Source organism: Motacilla alba, chromosome 7 (assembly GCF_015832195.1).
Source record: "Motacilla alba alba isolate MOTALB_02 chromosome 7, Motacilla_alba_V1.0_pri, whole genome shotgun sequence".
Classification (NCBI taxonomy): domain Eukaryota; kingdom Metazoa; phylum Chordata; class Aves; order Passeriformes; family Motacillidae; genus Motacilla; species Motacilla alba.
The window spans coordinates 15,729,567-15,749,183 of NC_052022.1; the positions used below are offsets into that span (position 1 = coordinate 15,729,567).

The 19,617-nt window shown below is 54.1% G+C and overlaps 2 protein-coding genes across 7 annotated transcripts in view; both read right to left on the minus strand.

Annotated features, from left to right (window-relative positions):
- CFAP65 (cilia and flagella associated protein 65) overlaps positions 1 to 7,777 on the minus strand; it is a 32,551-nt gene extending 24,774 nt beyond the window's left edge. For 5 of the 6 annotated variants that reach the window (XR_005257619.1, XM_038143160.1, XM_038143161.1 and 2 more), the window contains exons 1-9: positions 7,686 to 7,777; positions 6,894 to 6,992; positions 6,479 to 6,633; positions 5,703 to 5,805; positions 4,102 to 4,268; positions 2,807 to 3,006; positions 1,981 to 2,126; positions 672 to 894; positions 92 to 354 (exon numbers count right to left, since the gene is read on the minus strand). Coding sequence is in view for 5 of the 6 variants with exons in the window: in XM_038143160.1 (XP_037999088.1) it covers positions 92 to 354; positions 672 to 894; positions 1,981 to 2,126; positions 2,807 to 3,006; positions 4,102 to 4,268; positions 5,703 to 5,805; positions 6,479 to 6,633; positions 6,894 to 6,992 (1,356 nt within the window). In the remaining variant the exon portion in view is untranslated. Of the gene's footprint in view, positions 1 to 91; positions 355 to 671; positions 895 to 1,980; positions 2,127 to 2,806; positions 3,007 to 4,101; positions 4,269 to 5,702; positions 5,806 to 6,478; positions 6,634 to 6,893; positions 6,993 to 7,670 lie in introns of all 6 variants that reach the window. The other variant, XM_038143159.1, reaches the window with a different exon arrangement.
- A 2,987-nt stretch (positions 7,778 to 10,764) lies between these two features.
- On the minus strand, positions 10,765 to 19,521 carry LOC119703380 (motor neuron and pancreas homeobox protein 1-like). The gene is made up of 3 exons (XM_038143213.1): positions 18,918 to 19,521; positions 11,767 to 11,927; positions 10,765 to 11,259 (listed from the first exon to the last, which is right to left on the minus strand). The coding sequence occupies exons 1-3, from the start codon at positions 19,351 to 19,353 to the stop codon at positions 10,951 to 10,953; spliced, it is 906 nt and encodes a 301-aa protein (XP_037999141.1). The 5' UTR covers positions 19,354 to 19,521; the 3' UTR covers positions 10,765 to 10,950.
- Between the last annotated feature and the right edge of the window lie 96 nt (positions 19,522 to 19,617).

Genomic DNA, 19,617 nt, shown 5'->3' on the forward strand with positions numbered 1-19,617 from the left:
ACTGCTATGTGAGACAGGCCAGTCCTGTTGGATTACACTGAAGATGCCTGTAAAGTATCACAGCAATGAAACTACCCTTTGCCTCCCATACCTGGTAGTGGACAAGGCACGCGACTCTGCGGTGATAGTTCATCGGGTGAGCAGGTCGAAAGACCACCTTCAGTCTTAGTGTTGTTGCGCCCTCCAAGACTCCGCAGGGGCGATCCAAGGAGAAGACGCTCCCTTTGCAATCAATATCAAACTGATAATAGGCCGGGACATCTGACGCGTTGCTGATTTTCAGTGTCCGCATCAAACTTTCTCCAAGATTGACCCAGTCAAAGTCCACAGAACTTTGCAGGGACACGGAAGGACCTAGCACAACACACAAGATAAGATCCTGGACCTGTCATAGCTGTTTCTTCCAACATGTCACAAGACACTGCTGCACTTAACTGATATTCCCAAACAGATGAAACTCTTCAGCAAACCTACTGGTCCCAGCAAACAGTTGGACATTCACTTAAAACAGTCAAGCAAATATAAATCCCAAACGGTACACCAGGGACAGCCAGATCCCAGCAGGAGTTTAGTCTGTGACTTCAGGCTATGATAACTTCAAGCCCTTCCCCAAGCACTAACCTTTTCCCTCCAGAGAAGCTGACAGGGAGAAACGGGAAAGGCTTTGGTACCTTTACATGAGCCAACCACTTTCAGAACAGTCTTCAAGCGGCATCCAGCAGATGTGATAGTGAAATAGCCAGTACTGTGCTCTCCTACTACTTGGGGCTGAAACCGTATGCACAAGACCAGCTTCCCTTTGGCAGGGACAACCTTACTGGACATATCACAGGAGAAAACATCACCACGAAGCAGAAGGTCTCCTGCTTGTTCTATTCTACATGGTGCATCAACCTACAAGTAGAAAAGAAACAGGTTAACAATGAAGCCAACATGAGCCAGGATGGCTCTGAATGAAGGACACTAATCAGGTAAGAACTGCAGTTTTCAGCAGTGCTGAACACCACCAAGAACACCAAGGCCACCACAGAACCACTGTGCAGCAAACCTCTGCCATTTTGTTCTGATGGAGAATGGGTGGCAACTCAAGCAACTCAAGCTCCCTCAACATGCTCAGAAATCAGCAGGCTGCAGCAAAACTCCCGGTGATCTCTGGGGTTGGAGTGCCCCTCCTGGTAGGTGGAAAGACCTGGTAGGTCCCTAAGGGTCAAAATAGCGTAAATGACTGCTGTGACCAGGGGAACATGCAGGCAAGTAACTTAATTTCCTCTATCCATAGTTCTACCTTGTTTATGGGTCTTCTTTTCCCAAAAAAACAAAGCTGGTGCTCTGACACCTTACTCAAGACCCTTTAAAAAACTGTCCTGATCCTTGCCTGGCAATGCTGAGCACACCTGCAGTGTGAATAATAACAGCACAAAAATGAGTGTGTCTTTTTCACTCCCAAGCTGCAGGGCCTGTGGAGGAGTCAGCACTGCTGTCACATATGTCAGCAGTCTCTGAGTACATCTATCACTTAAGAGGCTGGGAAGGGCTGAGCTGGCACAGGTAACAAGGTGCTCAAATCCATGTAACTTTTTGAATAATTCACTGGGTTGCATTCCACAGAGGGCAGCAGAAGATCCATCAGTTGCCTGGGACACACACACACACACACACACCCCAATTTGAGACTGACACAACTGCCACACAGGATTGATGGACTTGTCCAGAGTGGGCAGGAGAGCTGCAGGGTGATCAGGCACAGAAGGGAAGCAGGGGGAAAGTGCAATACCACGCTGCAAATGGCTACGTTGCTAGCACCGTAGCTGGGAGGCAAGGGTGAATGGCATGGTTGGTAGGGGAAGGCTCATCACCTCTGCTTCATTCACACTTGGGTTATTTTCACAGCATTAAGGGAGATAAACAAGACCACATATCCCAGGGAAATGTGTCAGCTTGCCACCTTCTCACAAGAAGTCAATCTCCCTCTCCCCATACCACAGACACGTTGAAGATTTCCACAGACTTCTCCACAGTTGTCCCCACTGCTACTGATCCAAAACACAAGACATCTTGACACTTTCCAGGCTGTACACCTTCAGACTTCTTTCCTGTCACGCTCAAACACAGGCAGGGGTATTTGGCTGTTAAAGAGAACAGTATACTACTGGATTAGGAAAGACAGGTGGAACTTCTACTCTTGAATATACAACACTCAACTGGACAAGGTCTGAAGAACCTCAGATAACTCTGAAGTTAGATCTACCTTCAAAGTTATCCCTGCTTTGAATCAAATAAACTCCCTTCTAGCCCTAATTTACTTAACTCAGAATCACATTTTTTGTTTGTCAGTGGCCATACAAGTCACTTCAGGCATGGACTTGCTAATGAAATCATTGCTTATTTTAGCTTGCATCCAGAAAGCTTTAGAAATTTTCCTCTGCTTCTCTGTCTATCAGGGACAGACAGGAGACACTGAGTGCAGACAAAGCCAGGAGTTTGTGGAGGCTTTTTCCAGTGAATTCCTCTCATTTCTTCCCCTCTGTCAACTCAAATAGGCCTTAGAAATGCTGGTTTGGCCAAAACATGCCACAGGGCATATTGGACCCTCTGTCTCTTCAGATAACACTTCCAAATTGGCAAAAGTACATTAGAGAATTCCACAGGCCACTTTCAAACTGTGGGCTTCACTTGCTCATCACTGGGTTGAGCCAAGCGTGGCAGAGCCTCAGAGTGCAGTACCTGCATGTATCCCTGTGGAATGCTAGTCCAGAGTCAGGGGTAATACACATTTCTTTGAGTGTTAAATGCAAGAAAGACTCACCCAGGGCTTTTAGCATGATTGTCCTCTTTTGTTTCACTTCACCTCCAAACCAGCATGTTGCTGCTGCATAATGCACCCCAGCCACCTCAGGCATGAAGACGACCTTGACCATGCACTTAGCACCTGGGTTCAGTGTGCCACACTCAGGATTCATGGAGAAAGGACTTGATGTCTCCCAGGCAAACATGCTAACGAGATCACTAGGAAATGGAGATACATTTTAAGCAGATCAGTGGATCATTTGCTGCCTGTGCAATCATGCATAGGTGGGCCTTTCCCAATAGGTTATTCAGTTAGGATGTGAAGCAACCAGTGCTGAATGGAAGAATCCCAAATGCAGCTGGACAAATATGTGATGCTGTGAAGAAATTTGTCTCTAGTCTCTGCAAATGCTCTGTCCACACTTTAATGAATCTTAGTTATTACAGCTAAGAACTTTATTAATGACCATAAGGTGACAGCAAGCAAATCAGTTCCACAATTAAATATTTGCTTTTCTTGTGTCTAAATTTGCAGCTACTTAATTTAAATGACTATTGTTTCCTGTGTCACATGCTCAGGTGAGAAAAGAGGATTGAAAAAAAAGGTATTTCCCTAATACCTTATTCAATTTTCCAGAACCCCTTTCCTTGTTTGATTTCTTCAGAGATTATGATATGCCATCAGCTTTTTCTGTTGTTTTGATCTAAACTGTGTGCTGCTTATCATCCTTATCCTCCAACATCCTGGGCCTATCACTTGTAGCAAATTACTTCTCCAAGTGGAGACTGAAACACTTGAAATGGTTGGAATCACTTGGTTGGAAGTACACCTCCTCCTTGCCTGGGAACTTCACTGCATTCCTTTCTACAGTACTGTCCTTCCTCATTAAAGTAGGACAAACCTCGGTAACTGGGAGCATCCTTGCTCCTGAATGGCTAAAATGTTTCCAGCTGGTAGCTCATCTCTCCCTGTTCATGCTGGGCAGGTGGCCTTCCGTTAAAGGGAAGCCCAGGCCTCTCCAGTGAATGTGGGATGTGCTGTGCTTGTCCCCACCTAGCTCCTGTGCATGAATGGTTCTCAGCATATGCTGGCAACAAACAGATGTGAGATGCCAAAATGTGCCCACAATGACCTGTACTACTGTTCTGCTGCCTTTTCTGCCAAGACCTTAGGGGAGGCAGAGATGCCTGTTGTTAAGGCAGCCAACAAAACTTATAACCACTGGAACGAGCTGCATTCACTGGAGAGTCCAAGAAAGTGGCAAAATACCTGACAAAACAGAAAGAATGTCTGCTTAGCCACCTCTCACTCACCCAATGTTGCACACAGGAAACGCTGCCTCCGTAGCACTGTAGACAGCACAGATAGGCAACTGGACAGTGGCCGGGATGGACAGACAGAAGCGTGGAAGCATAGCATGCAGGGTAACAGAGAAGTCACCCTCAGCTTTCCTAAAGAGGATGTTGTCTTCATAATCCCTCTGCACAGAAAAACAAAGGGAGACAGCAGTTAGATGGATTCCACCTTGCAGGTGCTGCAGCTCCACCCATGAATCCCTGTCACCTTCACCACTCCAAGTGTTGGGGGAACAAATGTTGGCAACAGAGGCACCAGTGGAGGCCTCTGTGCAGGACAGAGAGCATATGAATCACTCAGAAAAGGCAGGCAGTGTGGAAGGTACTCAGGCATACTCCTCGGTCAGGGAACACACAAATACTCTCACGAAGAGCAGTTGAAGGCCACATTAGTTTCACCCAGTTTGTTTCAAGGCAGATGGATTGCTTTCAGCATTTTCAAGATCCCAATTCAGCTGAACTGAAGCACGTACAGCTTTTCTTTGAGCTCCATGAGCACAGAAGTATCAATCTTAGATTAAATGCTTTGTCAGCTAGAGATCCAAGCAGGTAACACACAACTTAAAGATGCAGCATTGACAGCACTGTGTAGAAACAGCCACAGGACATCTTCTAAAAAGCCAAGATAGAAGGAATTGAAAGATATGTGTTTTCTATGCTTCCCATTTGTCACCCTCCTGAGTAACACTTATACAGGTAAGGAGAGACCTTGGACACTGCAGCACACACAGTCCTTGCTCTCTCTAAGAAAGGCAGCCTCCTGTTTTAGCAATTGATGTGCTGCAGACAAACTATTCACTGAAAATGGAACAAGGCCAGCAGCTTATTTCATAAAGGGAACACTGAACAGTCATCAGAAAATCGTGATACTAAGAGAGCAAGGTACTGGGAATCTGTCCAATGACCATGCTCTATGGCCAGGACAGAGGTACACATCAAAGACACACAGCTATCAACAAGAGCCAGAGATCAACACTCAGAGCTAAGACAGGCACTACAAACAACCGAAAAATAAGAAAAGGGTCTGGATAAAAAGAATCACTGCTGTTTAAAATAAAGCTTACAGAAACACTCTCCATCCAAAAGAAGGTCGGCCCCTGACATATCCCTTTAGAAAACTGGTAGCCCTTGAATGTAGAGGCTTTGGAATCTCGTGTAGGAAGGCAGAACGTGAGCCCCTCAACTCAAGGTTCTGCACTAAAACCACCCAGATGTGTTTCCTTGGGATCAAACCAGGTGTGGACAGTTTAAGCACTTTATCTTGAGTTGAAAGGCAGAAGTAGTAAATGAAAAACTGGGAATAATACTTTTTGTGAGGATTCCTCTCATAACTATTGGCAAAATCTGCAGAGAAGTCAAGGAGTAGGGCTCCCTCAGGTAATGAAGACGTGGAGAGATCAGGAAGGTCATTCTGCCCACTCCTTCTATACTGGAATTTCCCCAAGGACTCGTACATTCCAGTGAGAACAAATCAGAAAGGACAAGAGAGGCAGAGGCCCACTGCTGTCCCCCAGAATGCAGCCTGAGCACTGAGGGCAGTTGTGATGTTGCTGCTTTACCTTTTCACTGGGCCGGAAAACGACGGGCAGAGCTACAGACATACCGGGGTTCAGAGTAATCGGCTGCGGGAAAACAGTGCAGAAGAACGGCGTGGAAGGAGCTCTAGACAACAAAATCAAAACAAGACATTTCGTCTGAGGGTGGGTAGCTTAAGTTGGCAGAGAAGAGAATAAATAACCAATACCTCCAGACCCCACAATTTAGAAGCACTTTACACACTGGACCCCAAGGGTACTCTGGCAGCAAAACAGCAGAGAGGGACAGAAGCCAGGTATCCTGAAAACCTATTCCCAGCTCGAAGCACCTACCCCTTCCTTGAACAATGTTTTATGTTTTCAGGACATGCAGTATGAGCAAAACACAAAGGGCAGACACATTTGAGTTCCAGAGCAGGGTCACAGGGGCTGCCGGAATGGCTCAGCACCCAGAGGAACTCGGGAGCAATGGTTTTAGGTCACACTAGTGACTGGCTGGCATACATCCACAATTAAAATCTCACTAGACTGGAAATGACTCACAGACAGAAGTATCAGCAAAACAGAATTTAAAACAAGGCATTTCATTTAACAGACTTCTGCCAGGGACAAGGCCTGTGTTTCTGAATTAGCAGGCTTCTGTCCTGCAACGTAAGGGTGCACCCATTGTCTGCAGCACAGCACCCAAGGGGAGAGAGGGAAGCTGAATCTGAGAAAAGGTGCAGATGCGACTGATACAGCCGGGGGAGTGAAGATGCAGAGAGAACGTGAGGAGTACAAAGGACAAACTTCCCACGCACCTGTAACTCAGCTTCTGGGCTTTCCCATGAACATTTTTCAAGGTCAGGTGTTTGATTGCCTCTTTTCCAAGTTCCCAGTCATGCCAGCTGAGTGTTTCAGGCACCTCAATGCCCCAGAATATGACTTTCTTCTTCTTTTTTCCTCTTGCAGATACCTTAGGGAGTAGCAATTTGGGAGGAAGGGAGGAAAAATCACTCAAACAAACAGCCCTTTCTCTACGCTAAGGGTTTTTGACTCTGGCAACGGACGAGAGGAGCCACCCCGCGGCAAAACTCCACGAGTCTCCAAAAACCTTGCTCCGGGGTCCAGAGAGGACACCTCCCGGCCACAGCCCAAACAGCAGATACTAAAATGTGCGATGAAGGACGTTTTTTTGTTTCTCTCCTCTCCCTGCCTGCCAGACAATCCACCCACCTCAGTAGCACTCTTTGCTCCTCCGCTCATCTTCCTGTCATAGCCACTCTTCCTAAAAGAGTCAGAGTTTTGGGGCTCGTCGTGCACCTGAGCAAGCATCTGAGAAACAAGAGGAAGAAGTCCTCACACGCGCTGCTCCTGCACCCACAAAGCCTTTGCTGCCAAGAGCCGGGCACTCCCAGCCACCCGACAGCCCTGCTGAGGCTCCTGGTGGCGCTGAGCCCCTCCCGGCAGGGGAGCAGCCCCCGCTGTGTCCCCAGCTCGCAGCCGAGTGCCTCCCTCTCCAGAGGAGCAGCCCCCGCTGTGTCCCCAGCTCGCAGCCGAGTGCCTCCCTGTCCAGGGGAGCAGCCCCCGCTGTGTCCCCAGCTCGCAGCCGAGTGCCTCCCTGTCCAGGGGAGCAGCCCCCGCTGTGTCCCCAGCTCTCAGCCGAGTGTCTCCCTGTCCAGAGCGCACGGTGTCCCCATGACCCGCGGGTCACAGCCCAGCCCCTGCGGAAGGGCTCTCCTTGGCGCTGGGCAGCACAGCCCTGCCCACTGCGGGCCCGCAGAGCACCGTACAGCGAAGCTGTGCTCTGGAGCCGGGCCTGGCCCCTGGAGCCCCGCACGGGTGAGTGTGGCAGGACCCTGCTCCCCACAGCGAGCGCCCGCCCAGCTCTCCGGGGCCCGCTCCAGCATGACCCCGCTCGCCCCCGTCGCGGAGCACAAGCCCGGGCCCCGAGTCACCACCGCCCCCGGGCCAGGCCGGCTCCCCCGATGCCAGCCCGGCTCCCTGCAGCACCGGAGCCCGGGGCACCTCGGCGCCGGGGCCGCCGCTCCGCGCCGCGCGGGCCGGCCCGCGTTGCCGTGGAGACCGGACGCGGCTGCAGCGGCTCCCGGAGAGACGACGGCGGCCGGCTCGGGTCAATCCGCGCGGGCAGCGGCGGCCGCCAGGGGGCGGCGGAGGGACGCGCAGGGAGGGGGAGCGGGAACGGGAGCGGGGCCGGGAGAGGGCGCGGGCAGGAGGCGTCAGGAGAGCACGCAGCGGTCAAAGAGGCCCGTGAGGGCTTCTCAGGGGCGCAGGGAGGAGACGGACATCAAGGGCAGATGGCACGTTCAGGAGCAAGGAGATGGAGGAGGGCGGGTGGAAGAGGGAGGGGTGCAGGGGTGCGGGAGAGAGCGTGGGGTGAGGGGTGTTGAGGATGAGTACCGGGGGGTGGCAGCATAAAGCTGAGCCAGCAAAGAGGGGCCGTGAAGTCCGTGAGCGCATTGGATGGATGAGTGAGGACAGTGTGCGGATTGCTGGGTGGCAAGGGGTCACAGGCTGCAGCAGGCTGGAGAGAGCTCTCATAGGGATGGAGTGACACCTTGATGGGGCCAGGTCACCCTAACTAAGCTCCTTGGAGCATTGGTGACACAAGTAACAAGCTGTTATCATTGCCAAAAGTAGTTATGGGGCCAAGACCAGCAAAGGCACAGAAGGTGGGGAGCCCTGGCTGCGTGAGCCCCCCAGGTGTCATTCTCATGGAGCACCACCATGGGACAGTCCTACATCTTCCCAGTGCCCTGCATGACCCTCAAGGAGACAGGACCCTCATTTTTTTCCGGTGGGGAGGGACAGATAGTGCCTCCAGGGTGCACAGGCAGCTCTGTGGTGGAGAGTGGGGCTGGCGGCATCAACCCGCACAGAGAGGGTGCCCGGGCAGAGGCAGGAAGGAGATGCAGCTTTAATGGCATTTCTCGATGTTTACAAATGAGTCATCCAGTCCAGCTGTAAATCAGCACTCTAACTCTTCCAGCATCAGTTGTGTCCCCTCCTTTGTCCCCCTAGCTCTGGACGAGTGCCTGGCTCCTCCAGAAACAACCTCATAAATAACAGCAACAAAACAAACCCTCCTGCAGCCACGGTGGGCCTGAGTGCACCAGGCGCGAGATGAACGCCTCCCATCCATCACTTTAATGATCGTACTCTGCAAATTAAACCTGTCATGGCCCATCAAGGTGAACGTTTTAAGCCTGTGACATGCCTTCAGCTCCCCTCCTCCTTCCTGGCACTTTTGTTGCTTTCCTTCTTGCCTTTTCCGCTCTGCCTCCACCATTCCTGTCCCCTCCTTTCAGCCCTGCTCCAGCGTGTGGTGCTCCCTGTGTGAGCCAGGTTGCACATCAGGTGATAGATGTCTTTGGCTCTGATGCTCCTGCAGCCACGGGCTGGCAGGTGCCAGCATTTCCGTGTCCAGTCCTGTGTTTTTGCTGGGAGCTGGCACAGCTCTCCCAGAGCAATGGGTCTCTCCTCGTCTGTTGAGCCCACATGGCAATGGCAGGGAATTGGGTACTGTCCTTTCATGCTTCCCCATTCCTTCCTGCCTTCCTTGTATTTTCCCCCCCTACACCACTTTTATTTCTCTCTTGCCCCACATTACACCAAAACACGGCAGGATCCTGGCACCTGCTGCTACCCTGGCTCACACCTACCCCTTTGGAGCAAGGGCTGCAGCCTCCCCGGAACCAGAGATCCCCACGGAGCAATTCCAGGGGTCTGGACACTGCGTGTCTTCAGATGGACTGCCTGGGGAGAGGGAACCTGGGCGGTGAGGATACCATGTGCCCAGGGGGAAACTGCTGAGCTGCCAGCAGCCACTGAGGGTCACTGTCCCCCCGCACAGGACCGTCATCCATCTGTCCGTCCGTCCGTCCGTCCGTCTCCACGCTCCTCTCTCCTGTCACCTGCTTCCCCTGCCCACCCCTCTGTCCCAAAACCATCGCATCTGCCCCCCTGCCCAGGGTGCGGCCCCCCAGACGCTGACAGGCTTTTCTCAGCCCTGCGATGTGTGACAGCGCCGCACCAAGGCTTACCTGTCCCTTCGTCACTGACTGACCGCCAGAGACGGCCAGGATTCCACAGGAGCTGCTGCGCTTCAGCAATTCCCACCCCCACCACAGGTCCCAGGGCAGACAGGGAGAGGAGAGGACAGGGTGTGGGACAGCAGGGACATCATTGTCTGTGTGGGAATGGGTCACCCACCCCGGCCCAGCCTGCTCCACCCCTCCTGGTGCACTGGAGAGGTGAAGCAGCGCTGCCCCCTCTGCCTTCACGGCCATCTCAGCACCCCAAGGGGAGACCCAGTAAGGCACGGGAAGCACGGGAGATCTACAGGGCCTTCCAGGACCCTCCAGCATCCTGTGAGGACATGGGCAGCCTGCTGACTTACAGGGAGTCAGTGCATAGCCCTAGTGATTCGAGGGAAGTGGTAGAGGGTGCCAGTCATCATCCTGCTACCAAGGGTTAATTTCTGCCCAGCCAGAGTGAGCAAGCTCCCAAGAGCATAATGGAACAAGCCCTGAAAAGAACTTAGAGAGGCTAAGCGTCACCGTGGGGAAAGGGGAGCTCATCAGAGCACTGAGCCTTTACAGCATGAGCACTTTCCTGCCTCCCTTCCCCCCCGTTTATGTGGGACAATGCCACACCAACGCACACAACCAGGCTGACTGCAGCATGGAAAAAACAGCATCAGCTTTGCTTCCCAGGATAGCTTTGCCTTGCAAAGCACAGACCCTACCAGGGATGTACTGGTGCGGGAGGAGGCAAGGCAGGCTGGCATGCAACCTGGGCATCCTCCCCAGCTCTTCATGCCACCAAGGGGAAGGACAAGCTGGCACCGCACTGGATGTGCTGCTCCAGGCGCTGTCTGATCTGTAGGGAAGTGGCAGTGCAGTCAAGGAAGGGTCTGGGTCTCCCTCTTCCAGCTGTGCCAGCAGGCTGCCAGCTCTCCAGGTTTGCTCTCCCCACCTTTCTCCCCAGAGACTTGGTAGGACAGCACAGCAGCAGGACAGGGGATTCTCCTGTCCCCTAAGGAAAAGCACAGGCATCAAGATAACAACTTTATAGGGGAGGGATCTGGGGACTCCTCCAGATACACACAGAGGAATAATTACAAGTTAAATAGGATCCAAACACACATAAGTTAAAGGGTGGCAGGTGCCCTGCAGCCCCCTGCTCCTTCCAGGCACAGTCTGTGTCTGCCAGCAAAGAGAACCCCCACAACACAGCCTGGCCCCTCTCCCCAGCTGGCTCCATTCGCCTTTCACAACACAGAGCCAATCTTCCTCTCTGTGGCACCCATCTCGTCCTCCTCCTCTTCCTCGCCCCCCGAGCAAGACGAGTCCGGGCCATAGCTCAGCTCGGTGGCGCTGCAGTGCAGGAAGCCCGAGTCAGGGCTGTGCCCCATGAACTCGGGGCTTTCGGCAGCTTGTCCCTGGGGCTCGCTGGGCAGCAGCTTCTCACAGGTTTTGCTGAGCCCTCGTTGCTTCTCAGCCTCCACCTGAGCCCCCTGCTCCTTGGCCTTGCGACTCCGCTTCCACTTCATGCGCCGGTTCTGGAACCAGATCTTCACCTGCCAAGGGAAAGCCCCAGGGGAGAGGATGTACCCTGCTGCATCCTGTCCCCACGCACCCCCTCACCTTCCCTGCACGGAGGGTCCCCCCAAAACCTCTTCACTGTGGGGCATCCCATGGTGCTACAGCTATGTGCAAAGAGGATGAGGTTGTCACGGGAGAGGAATAATGGGGACTGCTGCCTTCCCCCCCTCCAGGCAAGGATATTCCAAGGGACATTTTCATATTAGCCCCAAAAAAAGATCCCTCCCACAGCATGTTGAAGGATGAGAAGGCTCTGAAACCCAAGTTGGGGTGCCAGGTAAAAAGCAGCACAGCATTTCTGAGGTGCCCTTCGCAAGAGAACAGCCTGGAGCTCACCAGGCAGGTCTGCAGGAGATGCTCTGAAGGGGCACTGATGGGAGCAGTGGGGTGTGGGGCCGATGGCATTAGCACTGCCCATGACCTTGCCTTGCCCCCACGGCAGCTTCCTGGTGCTATGCTCCATCCCCCCAGGGCCAAGGTACCTGTGTCTCAGTGAGCATCAGCGACGTGGCCACCTCAAAACGCTTGGGTCTGGACAGGTACTTGTTGAGCTTGAACTGGTTCTCCAGCTCCAGGAGCTGTTGGCTGGTGAATGCTGTGCGGGGCCGACGGCACTTCCCCATCAAACCAGACTGCGGGGCAGCTGTAGAGCAGACACTGGGGTCAGGGGACAGCAGACTGGTAGGGGGACGACTTCTCAGCAAGCACAAGATGAGGAGGAAGGTGAATGTCTCCATCATCTCCCACCCCAATAATGGCTTTATTGCCTGATAGGAACCAGTGAGATATGTTATCAGGCCTCGGTGTACAACTGGGATCAGTGCTGAGACTGAAATTAATTCTCTTTTTTTATTGCTGGGCCGCACAGGTGGCAGCTCAACGGCCAGGGGCTGTGCTGGGGCTGCCCGTGAGCTCCGCTATCTCGCCTGCAGCCCTTGAAGGCACAGCGGCACTGCAGCAGGAGGCAGCAGAACAAAGGGACCTTTGAGAGTCCAGCATGGGGGGGCTGCCGCACTCTGTTTGATCCTTGCTTATCTCCTCTCCACTGCCTTTATTGTCCCCCTGGGGTTCAGCTTTTACTGCTTCTCCCAGCACCACAGCGGCAATCAATCCCAGGGGTTTGCAGCTGGGAATAAAGTGCTGGAGCAGCAGGGAGTGGCACGGGGGAATGGGGGGAGGTGGTGGTGGTGGGCACTAATGCAAAAGGACCACGGCGCAGCCCTGCTGACACGTGTTGGGCAACAAGATCCTGGAGCATCCTGGCCCCAAAAGTGTGCTGCTTGGCAAGGGCCTCTCCAACTCATCCACTTTGCAGGCCATGGGGCACTATTCATGTTATCTCCCCAGATTCCAGCTTTGATCCCAACCTGCCCATCTCCCGAGGTGTCCACCGAGCCCTTCACAAACACAGCGATGACGCATGGGACAGGAATTTATGAAAGAGCTATTAACTGATCACAACACAGGTTTGATCCCAAGTACCTGGATGCTGGGTCAAACAGATAGAACACAGCCCGGCCTAGGGCTGTGCAAATGCCTCACAACCCCTTCTTCTACCTGTAACCCCTCAGTGCCAGGAGAGACAGTCTCTGGGACCCACCTTGTAGCCACTGGCCAGTTAAATGAGGGACTGACTGAACAGAGGCACACTGTGCCAATGATTCTGACATGATGCATTATTTTGCATATGAAACATATTCAAGGCTAAAACGCAATGAGAGGTTCAAGAGATTTCCAGGACAAATACAGATGAGAGATGTCTCAGCTCTGCAGAGCTCAGCAGCCATCTGGGCTCTGACTGGCTGTGGATGCTCAGGCTGTACAAATCCTCCATGGAGACATGGGACCAAACAGGTCTGCAAAGGCTTCCTCTGGCCAAGAAAAGGAGGCGTTATGGGAACTAGCACCTGCAGGGATGGGGCAGCACCCTTTGCAGCAACTTGGGGAGGGAAAGGCCAGAGATGCATCAGAGACAACTGGAGGGGAAATTCATTGTGTTGGTGGGGGCACAACACAAAGCAGTCCCAGGCAGTGTCCAGCAGCCCAAGGACTCTGGGTTCCAGTGAGCCTCCTTTGCTGACAGAGACAGGAGGGGGGCTGGAGCATCTGGAGCCCCAGAATCCCTCCCTGCAATGAGGCTGCACTGTGCAGTTTGGCTGTACCAGGTCAGGGAAGGGCCCCTCCGAGCAGTTCCTCTTTCTGGGCATGGTCTCTAGAGAATGTTTTGGGGAAAGAGAAGGGAAGAGGTTATGCCCTCTCAGCATCCAGTAATCCAGGAGTACTATGCTTTCTGGAGCTGGAGGGTCCAGGAGTGAAGATGTATCATACTCCTGGTCTGAATTCCCCACTCCAAAGCAGAGATCCCAGGGCTCAGCTCCAAGAGCATTGTGTCCTGGCTCCAGGGAGCACAGAAATCCTTCAGATCAACCTGAAAGGCTCCTCTGTGCCTCCTCTAGCAAGGTCATATATGACCAGACTAAAACCAGATGCAGTAAGAGTAGAGATTCCTCACAGAGGGATCTCAATCCTAAAAGCAATGCAAGTTTGGTCTGACCAGCTTCAGAGGAGCCTGGAAAGCAGCCTGCTTTGACAACATCCTCTCAAGAGACTCACTTTTCCCCAGGTGAGCTTCTGTGGACTGCTTGGTCTAGCAGGGAAAAGAAGAACAGAAAGTTTGTCCAAAAGTTAAATAAATCCAAACAGGATATATCCCAAATAACTACCAATCCAGGGGACTGATTTCTGGAGCATGGCCCTGCTGCCAGCCCTGATTTTTCCTTCCCAGTGTCTGATTCAGTTTCAGGGCAGTGTGCCCATTACAAATATTGTACAGAGCCTGACTTCCTTGGAAACTCACCCTGCCTCCTGCCCAATGCTGACAAAAAAAACCAAAAACAAAAACAAAAACAAAAACAAACCCAATCCTCAAACTCCTCTGTGGTGCTGTCATACAGTTTGAGCCACCACCAGTCCAGTGCCCAGCCTACAGAGTTACAGAGCGTGGCTGGCCATCTAATCTGTGACCTCCTCTGACAACACACCCTTCAGCAGCTGTAATTATCCATCACCACTGCTCCCCACTGTGACTTGCTCAAGATTTGGCCTCCACATCAGGTGGAGTAAGCCCAAGGCAACACAGCTGACCGTCAGCCACCCACGGCAGCAGGTTTTCATTGACATGAATGATCAACATCTCTGGCATCAGCTCTGCTGTCACCTTTCCCAAAGGGCTCTAGCTCTTTTGTGTAGAGAGAGTATGGCAGAAGAGGATCTGCAGATTCTCACTGGGAAAAGCAAAAAGGAAGGAGGTACAAGCTGAGACTGAGGGGATGAGGTAGTGGCTGCTGGTAGCTCCAGCCTGTCCTGCCTGCATGCTCTGCTGAGTTCCATCCCTCCCTGTCCTGCGGCAGGCTGCCACATGGACAAAGAATCCTGCCAAGAGGTGCACAGCAAGCATGCCTCCCAGGGCTCACCTTCTCCTCTCAACCGAGCTATGAACCCATCCCTACCACAATCAGCATCCCAGAAAGTATTACCCTTTGGGAAAGCTCTCCATCTTATCCAGCTCCTACCAGAAGACCAGTGACTGCCCCAGTGTCACACCTTTGCTTGCCAAAGGATTTATTTTCTGCTCAACCATCTCCTCCAGCACTCCATCCAGGATCAGAGCTTGTCTCAACATCCCTTCAGCCTGGCAGGGCTTGGACCCCCTGATGGGTGCCTGGCATCTGGCTGCAGTATCAGTAAATAAATTGCCTGGCCTGGGGCCAGGAATGCCCTCCGAGTCTGAGGCCAGGAGCTCAGCAAGGCAGCTGCCTCCTGGATAATTAGATAAAGCTTATAAAGAATTGTTGGTTTATTTGATACAGTTACGCCTACTTGATAACAGGGGTAATCCCAGGTTGATATTAACTCACTTGTTTTTAATTTGGTTTGTTTAACTATAGTTCACTTCACTTTGTGGTCTGGCAGATAAAGGAGAGGAAATTAATACCCTGACTGCTTTAGGTGTTTCTCTGGATGTCAGAGCTGGACGGGAGGGAGGTAGTCTCAGCATCAGGGTCATCACCAGAGGCTTCTTCTGACCTGCCAGCAGCCCTGGCCATTACCAGTGGGGCAGCATGTGTAAAGGCACTTGCTACATCTGCAAGCCCCTTGCTTACTCCACCATTGAACCTCAATTGCTGCTTGCCAGCTGTTTCCCAGCCCATATTTCCAGCTGACACCAGACCACTGTACACCTGGTGAGCCTTGGAAGGCATTGCTTTTTGAACAAGTTTGATAAGACTTATCCTGCCTGCTCTCCTATCCCAGTACAACCCCTCAGCAAGCTCTCTGCCATCATGGGCAGGATCTGATCTGGGCTGCAGGCCATCAACTTAGTGAGTGGGTGATGCAAGGAAGTGGTGTGCCAGGAAAGCCATCTAAGCACCAGGTCCCTCGGAGAGGATCCTCTGCTCCTCCTGAGAGTCCACAGCTGTATGTCACTGCTCCCCACTTCTACAGCTCTCAGCTGCAGTGGGTCTCTGCACTGCCTCCCACCACTGCACCACATTTCCACACTGACAAACAAGGCAAATAAATCACAGCTCCCAGAAAAACTAATAGGCCTGGCATTCCAGTGCCAAATGCCACCCCTGGGTGGCTCAGGGGGTGCTCAAAGCCCTAGGATAGGGAACCAAGCTGGGAATAGCAGAACGTGGGCAGGCAGCATCCCTGCTTCCTGCAGCAAGGGCACGGCTGCTCCTGCACCCAGGCCTTCCAGAGCCCTGTCAGTGTGCAGGGCAGCAGAGGCAGCCAGGCTCTGCACAGGCAGCGGGTGAGGGAGGCACTCACCCTGCCTCACAGCAGGGACTGCTCTCGGGGAGCCCAGCACCCCGCCCAGGGCAGGCGCCCGTGGGTACCAACTGTCTGAGACAGCCTCCCTGGCATCCTACCTGCCCACACACCGGTGATAGCAGGGGGAATGCGTGCAATGAATGCCCACAGAGCTTACATGGGCTGTCTTGCTGCTTCCCCTTCCCTGACTGTCATCAGGAGATCAAACCAGACCACACTTGCAAAACACTGCTACACATGCACCCAAAGAAGGAATTTATTCCAGAATTTACTCCTGGAATTCCCTTTAAATAAATCCCAAGGGTCATCGCCCCCTGGAATGGTCCATAGTGTGTCCCAGAAGGCTTTCAGATTCATCTCTTACAGCCATCTGTCCACTGCTCCTGGGGGAGTTAAACAAGACTGGCACCAGCAGCTTTGACACTTGTACTTGGTCACTCTTGAAACTTCAGCGAGGCAGGTCCGTCCATCTGTCTGTCTAGGCTGGGTGGTAGGACAGGGGCTCCCACAAACTACAGGCAGCCCAGGAGCCCTGTGCCAGCAATGGAAGGAAGGCTCCTGCCCAGCCCACCACCCTCCTCAGAGAGACGAAGAAGGGCTGTGGAGGCAGCACCTCCTAGGCAGGGGCCCTTTCCTGTCCCTGTCCCTGCAGCTTGGCCAGCACAGCGGGGCAATGTGAGCCCAGGCACAGGCACAGCCTGCAGCTGGAGCCAGTCCTGGTAGGTACAAGGAGAAGCCATGCTGCAAATGACCCTGATTTCAGAGCTCCAGTGAGCCCACAAGAGCAAGGGCTGAAGACACGCTTGAGAACCCTAAGGTTACCAATGGACAGAAATTAGGATGTGAAGATGGATAAGATTCTCTTCTGCTCAGCAGAAGAATTGCTGAAGTATTTGACAAGACACTCTGGAGAGAAAGAATCCCCACTGCAAAGGGCTCCCCAGAATTGGGAACAAGCACCTTTTAGTAAGGACATGGATTGAGGCAGTGGTCATCCCAATTTAAAAATTTACAGTTTTGGCAGCTTCTGCTGCATCCTTGCTACACCTCCACATATCTACCCTGCTTTGGGATCTCCAGAACCCAGATAAGTAACACTTGGGTCAGAAACTGCTTTTCTTCCCTCTGAACTTCCATAGGAGCCCTGGCCAGTGTTTCCCACAAGACCCACTGACATCCTGGTCCAGCACATTCTGCAGAACTCCCTTCACAAGTTGTTCTCATGCCAATAATTTGGGATTTGTTTCTTTTGGTGAGGTTTTGGATACAAGCAGCTGAAGATCACATCCTGCTTTTGAAAGGAATGGGGCTGATGTACAAACATCTCTATGTTAGCCCAGCCAGAAGCTGCACTCAGGGCTACAGGATCAGATGCAGTGGAGCACTCCCACTGTGAGGAAACACAGCCCTGTATGAAGCTACCAGGACACTGAGATACACCAACAGACCCAGACCCTTCAAAGACAACACGGCCTCTGCAGAGGAGCAGGAAGATGTAATAAATGCTGAAGACTTCTAACTAATCAGGATTTCTTTTTTCCTTGTCTTAGTGACATGTTTGAAGACTGCAAATATCCCATAGCACTGGAGGCTTATTCTACACCTCTAGATTCACAGATTGACCTTTCCTAAAGTCTAGGAAAAGCCAGGTAAAGGGAGACAGTGTGGGGAGAAAAACAGCCTATTTCCCTTTAACGTGACCAGGAATAGTTTGAGGTAGGAGTAATATATGTGATTTTCAAGTTAATTCTCTTTTTTTTTTTTTGCACTGTTATATATCCAGCCTTTTAAAATTATTATTATTTTGCAAATGGCCTTCCAGATTTTTAGGAATTTCTTTTTACGCTCAGCACACAAATCTGGATACTCTGACGGGGCTTTCTTAACCAGTCACTCTCAGTTTAATGCCCATCTTTGCACTGACCAGCACAGGGCAGGGTCCAGGTCACACTGCCAGGGGTGCGAGACCCCAGCGGGACCAGTGCCTGGAGTCCCCTCTTGTTCCGTCCGTGCTCTGCAGGACGCATCCCGCACTGCGGGGTCCGGTGCCTGCCCGCAGCCCTGGAGGTGCCCACCAGGAGGGACTGGGGCAGGGCTGGAGCCGAACACGCTGTGGAGCCGCCCGCTTCCCGCAGCCGCCGCCAGGAACGAACCCACCGGCCCCCATCCCGCGGGGCGAGCAGGACCCGGAGGCCGGCCCGGCCCTGCACGGCGCCCGATCCGGCCGCGCATCCCGCAGGACTGGGGCGGGTTCGTTCCCAGCCGCGCCGGGAGGGATTTATTCGTTTCCCAGTGCAGGTTTTCGCCGCCGTTTCTTTCTTTTCGTTTCCTTCCCGCGCCGCAGGAGCCCGGGGTGGTGGGCGCGGTCCGGCTCTGCCGGCGGCGGCGCGGGCAGTGCTGCTCGGGGCTCTTCCGGAACACCGGGCCGGCGTAAGGCGAGACTTTGCCCTTCGGATCTGTTCCCCAGGGCCTCACAGCCCTCGGAGGTCTCCGGAGAGCGAATCATGTCCCCCCCCAGGTGTGGGATACCCCACCTCAATACCCCAGCCGTACCGGGCTAGGAAGCGGGTCTGGGTACAGGGAGAGCCTCGAATCGGGGGCAGCCCGGAGGGCTCGATGTCCCTGCGGGCTCCCGACCCGGACCACCGGAGGGCCTCGAAAGGGTGGGATCGGGAACCGCAGTGCCGGGCTGTCGAAGGGACCTGCACCTGATGTGCCGGCGGACGCCCCCGGGGGCTGGAGGGCCCCGAGCCGTGTTCCGCCTGACGGGAGGGTCGGTCCCCGGGTCACTCACCATTGAAGTCGGAGAGCCTCGGCACCAGCATCCCGGCTCGGATCCAGTGCTCCAGCGGGAAGGAGCCGGCCACGGCCGCCTTCAGGTGCTCTGCGCCGGGCGGCGGCAGGTGCGGGATGCCGCTATAGGCGAACGCGGGGTGCTGGCCCCCCAGGGTCGGGAGCGGGTACACGGCGGGAGGGTAGAGGGCCGGCAGGGCGCCGAGCCCGGGGCCAGAGAGATGCAGCAGGCCGGGCTTGGGGACGAAGCCGGCCGGGGCGAGGGGCGCAGCGGCCGGGGCCGCCCGCGGTGAGGGGGTGTCGGAGCGCCCGGCGGGGCCGGGGCTCGACGCGGGGCTCCCGGGGCTCAGCCCCGGCGGGGAGGCGCTCCGCGCCGGCTCTTCGGCCAGGAGCGCTTCGATGCGGAAGTTTTGGGACTTCTCCATGGGCTTGTGCATGGCCGTGGCCCGTGCGGAGCCGTCGAGCCCTCCGGCTCCCCACCGCTCCCCTGCCAGGGCACAGCCCGGCCGGCCAGCCCCGGGCGAGCCCCGGCACCGGCGGGCATTCACCCGCGGGGCCGCGCCGCGCTCAGCGGGGCTGCCCTCGAGGGCAGCCCTCCTCTCCGCTCCGCCTCCCGGGCACTCGCTCGCCCGACGGCGCTGGGGTGGGTTTTAACCCCCTCTCCACCTAGCCCAGCTCCCCATTGGCTCCGCTCCGGCCCC

What these genes read in the sequence shown, in the direction of transcription:
- LOC119703380 (XM_038143213.1), bottom strand. Translation starts at nt 19,353, where the DNA reads ATGCACAAGCCCATGGAGAAGTCCCAAAACTTCCGCATCGAAGCGCTC. An exon ending in GAGGCTCTCCGACTTCAATG is followed by an intron (nt 11,928 to 18,917) that starts GTGAGTGACCCG and finishes TCTGCTCTACAG; the next exon opens with CTGCCCCGCAGTCTGGTTTG. An exon ending in TGATGCTCACTGAGACACAG is followed by an intron (nt 11,260 to 11,766) that starts GTACCTTGGCCC and finishes TTCCCTTGGCAG; the next exon opens with GTGAAGATCTGGTTCCAGAA.